Source organism: Austrofundulus limnaeus, unplaced genomic scaffold (assembly GCF_001266775.1).
Source record: "Austrofundulus limnaeus strain Quisiro unplaced genomic scaffold, Austrofundulus_limnaeus-1.0 Scaffold31, whole genome shotgun sequence".
In the NCBI taxonomy this organism is placed as follows: Eukaryota; Metazoa; Chordata; class Actinopteri; order Cyprinodontiformes; family Rivulidae; genus Austrofundulus; species Austrofundulus limnaeus.
Genome location: NW_013952433.1, coordinates 311,499 through 317,620, shown reverse-complemented (window position 1 = coordinate 317,620; position 6,122 = coordinate 311,499). Strand labels below are relative to the sequence as shown.

The 6,122-nt window shown below is 37.4% G+C and overlaps 1 protein-coding gene across 2 annotated transcripts in view; it reads right to left on the bottom strand.

Moving 5' to 3' along the window:
* kras (v-Ki-ras2 Kirsten rat sarcoma viral oncogene homolog) overlaps positions 1–4,929 on the bottom strand; it is a 12,122-nt gene extending 7,193 nt beyond the window's left edge. Inside the window, exons 1-3 of one of the 2 annotated variants that reach the window (XM_014005504.1) lie at positions 4,323–4,929; positions 1,960–2,077; positions 497–675 (exon numbers count right to left, since the gene is read on the bottom strand). In XM_014005504.1, the coding sequence (XP_013860958.1) occupies positions 497–675; positions 1,960–2,070 (290 nt within the window). In that variant the 5' untranslated portion in view covers positions 2,071–2,077; positions 4,323–4,929. The remainder of the gene's footprint in view (positions 1–496; positions 676–1,959; positions 2,078–4,322) is intronic. The other variant, XM_014005505.1, reaches the window with a different exon arrangement.
* Between the last annotated feature and the right edge of the window lie 1,193 nt (positions 4,930–6,122).

Genomic DNA, 6,122 nt, shown 5'->3' with positions numbered 1-6,122 from the left:
CATGTGTGTCAAGGACAGAAAGGCAGATGTGGCAGTGGAAGGTGTCAAGGCAGTTTGGAGAGAATAACAAAGTAAAGAAGAAAAAAGAAAGAAAACGATTAATCGATCATTAAATTAGTCATCGATTATTTTAATAATCGATTAATTGTCGATTAATCGTAGCAGCCCTACAAGAGACCCTAAAAAACTGACATATTTCAGAGGCACACAACGAGCAGTGTGTATGTGAAGCATTTTGTTTCATGTAAAAACTGAATTCAACAAACTTAATTGTCAGAAAAGTAGCAAAGAAGCCTTGATGGAAGAAGAACAGATGATCCTTCCCAACAGCAGACTTTTGGTTTTGAGCGTAAAACTCAATAAAACTTCAACAGGTTAAAAAAAATAACTTTCTTGACGCTAGCTGCAGCTTTACCTGTCYTCTTAAACTTTTTGGGATCACTTAACTGCGATTTGAAAATTCCCACCACATCTGCAGACTGGTCTCCTCACTCACCTATAGTGGTGAATGTCCTCAAAGGACTTGGTGTTGTTGATGGCAAAGACACAGAGAAACCCCTCTCCTGTCCTCATGTACTGATCCCTCATGGCGCTGTACTCCTCCTGACCTGCTGTGTCCAGGATGTCCAGCAGACACGTCTCCCCATCGATAACCACCTGCTTTCTGTAGGAGTCCTGCAACGAAAAACAAACAAACAATAATAATCAGAAGCCTGAGAGAAAAGGTCAAAAATCCCATTATTAATTTTAAGAGTCACAACTTAGAATATAATAGTTTATTAAACTTTAAATTAGTTTTACACATTAGATWGAAGTGTTTTTTTAATCTGAACAGGTTTTTTCATTGTTCTAACAGGACAGTATTAATTATTACAATCCTGCTTACAAAGACGCTACAGGACACCACTTATATTATTGCCCCTCTCCAGCTGCAGAGGGGCACTCTATTTTCTGGCAAAGCTCAAATTACAATGAGGTTCCAGTCAGTGTCAAAGTACCCTGGTTCTTCATCGCACTGCTGGTTACATTCAATGGATCCTACAGAAATAATTATGAACTCATCCAACGAGCAGCCATACCTTCAGATGCTATCTTGTGTCCAAGTAATCTATGGTAGAGCTCTAACCTGCCAACATGTTTTAATAATTGATTGAAATCATGATGAGACTGTTCACACTCCACGGAATGGCACTCTGAGAAACTGGGCAGGTAGCCAGGCATGAAAAGTCTTTATAAACCTGTTTGGTGCCTCTTTTTTTTTTTTTTTTTACTTAAAACTAGCAGAGCCTGTTGTGAGCTCCAGCTTACAAGAGTTTATCTGGCCCGGTTCACACACCGTTTTTACAATAAAACGGTTGTATTTCTGTTGCGTTTCGGCCGTTAGTGCATGACAACCATAGTTGCTTTCTRGGACACTGACGCTCTTTGAACCCAGATCTCAGTGGAGGTTTTTGATAACAGTTGGCGTCATTTCAAGGAAAACAGCAATTTATGTGAAATCAGGCGGCTGCAGTCGATGTTTTTTCTGCGCTTGCGTGAGTAGATGAACAACAGTAACAGTGGACAGCAGGGAGCTACTCACCCTATTCAATATGTAGGAGCTAAACTACACCTTCATCAGCCCAAACAAACATTTGTGTATTCCCTTTCTTAGATCTAACCATTTTCATTCACAAGGCTGAAATGTCTGAGCGTGCACACACCATTGAAAGACAAAAATTAGAGTGCTAGACCTGGCATGGAAGCTACAGTGGATTCAACAAGCACAGCACAACTGTGTAAACGTGTAACTATTTTTTTAAGTCAACATTAGAAAAGCTCAACGTTTCCAGAGATTGTTTACACGTAAACAGGGCTTCGGTAAGGACAGACATMTTTAATACCATATCTTGACACATAAGAAAACAGAGCCAGTTGTAAAGCAGAGTGAATGTGTCTAAACTCTCAAATTCTCTTTACCTCYATCGTCGGGTCATATTCATCCACAAAATGATTCTGGATGAGCTGAATAGTAAGTGCGCTCTTGCCGACACCACCAGCTCCCACCACAACCAGCTTATATTCTGTCATGATTCACCTGAAACACACAAAACAGAAGATTCATTAACTGCTTTCACCTTGAAACATTTTTATTCTCTACAGTTTTCGTACATCTTTCCTGAAATCAAGTTCAAATAGTTTGCAAGTCTTTTTGAGGTGAATTTTAAAGCCTTTTCAGCATCTTATAGTGGTGGTTAAATAATGTTTGTGACTATAAACTGAGAATAATGGATTTAGTTCATCACATAAAATCCGATGTTAGATCTAAAGTTATGTTGTGAGATAATTTACAGGGTAAGAAGGGTAAGAAACAAAAAGCAAACCTAACAGTTACAAAATGTTTTAGCAAAATTAAAACAAAACTGCATCATTTATTAACATTAAAAGATGACAAATTACTTAAAAAGCAATAAATCCTTCATTAAAAATGRGGAAGACATAAAAGCATGTATCCATTTTTCTACATCATGCAAATAATTGTCCTAAAAAATTGCAGTACAGTAAAAAGCTAAAAATTTAAATTTACGCAAAGAATGTGGTTTTTTTTTTCAGGCAATTTATTTATTTATTTATAAACATAACCCCAATAAAACAGCAACAGCAATTATAGATTCAAGTTAATAAGGATTTCATTTTAATACATTCCCCACAGAATTATTTTCAAAAACATCCAGGAATTTCCAAGCATGGTTTCTGTTTCCAGGTCCAGTTAGTTGTTATTTCTGTCTGATAAAGCGTGAAAATGTGTGCTCAGGCTTGGCAGTCAGACAATTAAAAATACTGCTGAATCGTTGGAAAATAGATTTCACACTGCTGAGGATTTTTTTTAGTAATCAACGAGAAGCACAAGAAAAAAAAACATACAAACATAACAAATGCAATCTGATTAATATATAAAGTTGAATATAAAAGAAAATGCACCTCAATTAAGGAAAATTTCAAGTGAAAATTGGAAAAACCCTTCCACACAGACACTACAGACTAAATTTAGAAATTATTCGCACACACACATGAGCACTTTGAGTCCATTTTTTTTTTTAAATAGTACAGGCTCTGGAGCAGAATTTATCCGCAGGCATAAATCTATTAGATTACATTAAATCTCCAAAATTGACAAGCAGCTGGGAAGCGCTCTGCTGTCTGGCTGTTTTGTGGATCAACATCCATCAATAGAGGCAGCTAGCCTTTTCAGAAGTTGCAACTGCAAAGCCACTAAATATTGATTTCATGTTTAAAAACAGACACAACTATGTGCTGTAGTGGGTGTTTGTTTTTTGTTTTTTTTAAGTAACATTTTTCTTTCAGCTAAACGAAAACCTAACAAACCATTGCAAGGATGCATGTCTGTCACACAGTTTTATGAACTTTAATATCTGTAGATGATTTTAAAAATGTAACAAAAGGACTATGCAGATGAATGCATTCAGGAACAAGRAGCCTCTTTGTGTTATGTCTCATGTCTTGAGCAGCAGGGAGGGAGATTTAAATGAACATTTTAGCATTATCAGTGGGGTTTACCATCACTTGGTCTCAAACAGGTGCAGCTGTGGATTTAAAGTGGAAAGCTGACTCCTAAAAAGTCGTACCAGCACAAAGGTGCAACTTCTTTTCATTGAAAACATCACTAACTTCATTGGAAAATTACTCAATAGCTCAGCGCAGTCCGAATGGAGATTGATTAGCAGCCATATAAACAAAATGCTACTTTGTAAGGGCTTGCTACCTGCAGTATGTGAGGGCTTTTCAATGAAAGCCAATTGTTCGAGCAGATGGGGACACCTAGGGRAGACTTGAAAATGAAAGTTGAAAAGGAATTTGATTTAAATCCTGAGCGCTGAATGGTCGGGAGCAAGCCTCGGAACACCGGGCGGCTCTGCTGTTAGCTAGCTAGCATTGTTGGAGGTCGCCCCGCAAGCGAAAAGTAAACTCACAGCAGCCCCCCCCCTGCACATTATCCTGTTGTGTTTAACAAAAAAAAATGTAAGCCGATAACGCTGTATTGTGTGCACCGTGTGCCTGAACACAGCCACGAACACTCATTCAAAAAGAAACGAAAGCCGCAAATCGACAAGCTAGCAAAGGTCTGCAATGCAGGGCCAGACTGTAGGTTAACAACTGGGCGTAGTTTGTTCTAAAAATAAAAAATAAATACTTCAGCTGTTACGTTCAAACTTTTAAAACCAGACACGGTGACTTACATTRATCAGTGGCGGGGAAACAAAATTTTTACAATAAACACGAACAAAGTGGCCCCACGAATGAAAGTGTCGAGTTTGTTTTACCTTTTAGCGAGTGGAGTTCCGCGTCTGAAGAAAGAGTCAAACAGATCCTCTCGCTTCACACGATCTCTGCATTTCCTACTGCTCGCCAAAATGCCCGCATTCAAGTCGGTCTATAAGGTCGTTTCGGGAAGGAAGGTGGAGGGATGGGAGGGGGGGAAACAAAGTGAAGAAATTAATCGATTGAACTTTCCATCGGATCCAGCGTCCCCCCGGCCTAGTTGCTGCTGCTGCTTCTGCCGCCGCCGCTGCTCAGTGTGGCCTCTGCTGATCCGATGGGCGGATACAGGGCGAACTTTACCCAGAAGGCCTAGCAGGGGATTTCAACCGGTCCGGGTCAGATCACTCAACCGTGAGTGTCGCGATATGAGCCCTTATACGCTCCTTTATGTTCATTACTACTTTACGTTTTTTTTTTTGCCTAATTTTCAGCTCATATTCTCTCTTTTCAATGCGCCTTTGCGTCAACAGTACCAGCCTTTCTGTTTATTAAACACAAACTGAAGCTAACAGAACGTCTTCTTATATTTAATTCACCTCACGTTTGATATTTTACGACAGATAAAGTCGGCTTCACGGCCTCCAACACTATCTGCTTGCTTGCTGCAGAGTCAACAAAGCCTAGGGGGCGACTCCAGTATATATAGGTTCTAAATATAACTGGAATGTGCTGGAGGAGCGTCATTCCCAGGCAGGGACGTGATTTGGCAATCCCTTCTCAGCTTTCCTGCGTCTTCACTGGGGCTGCGGCTGCGCAGCACAAACGCATAAAACGCGCGTCCAGGATTTGCAGCAAGACGTCCAATCTACAGTTAAAGTCAAGGCTTTCAATAAAAAAAATAAAGTAATTGTGAGTGAAATATATTTTAATCCAGAAAGTGTTTGTGAGTTTGTTTATTTTACTGACAGATGAGGTCAGGACTATGATGACTTTGTCATTTTAATCTATGGTCCATGTGAGAATAAATTAAACATAATAAATGACTTCTAAGAACACATACAAGTTTAGTCTTTGATAAAAAGAATCCCAAAAGTTTTTTATAAATACTAAATTAAACATATGATTTAAAAAAGTTAATGTAAGAAATATGTGAATGTGAGAAAAATTGCTTCTCAAGAATAAAATTATAACATTTTAATGTATTATCAGATAATATAAATGTTGCTAATTATACCATGTATTATGTTTGTGTTTATTTATAAACATTCATGATTTTTTTATAATTTTTATTGCCATTTTGTTATGTAGGTTATAAAGCAGAGAGTCTTTCAATAAAAATGTCAATTTTAAATGTAAAACTTGTTAATAGTTTCCTTATCCATATGTTGATAATGCATGTTTAAAAAATCAAATGAGATCTGTTTTATAAATGTCATTTCYTTGTGCAAACYATGACAAGAAAMGCTTTCATCYTTATCATCYTCAAATCATAKMCTGATGAGTMTATATWAGGATACAAAGGTTAGGTAGTGAGTAAGAAAAATGTTAAACTCTGCTTCTGAAATATTGATCCCAAGATTATGCGGATAAATGTGTTAATTTATAGTCAGTAAARATAACAGCAATTAAAATATTTAACATGAAATTTGAAAATTTAAAATGCAGCATACATTTTTAATAGATATACCCAAAGTTGCCATTTTTATWGTAAGTAATATAACATTTTATGGTGAGCATATTGCAAGAGAAATTGATATATTAACAATGACTATTTCATTTAGGCAGAGTGAGTCACTGAACTAGCTCACTGAAACATTTTGATCCAAAGAGCCATCATTAAAGTTATTACCTGCCATTGTGCT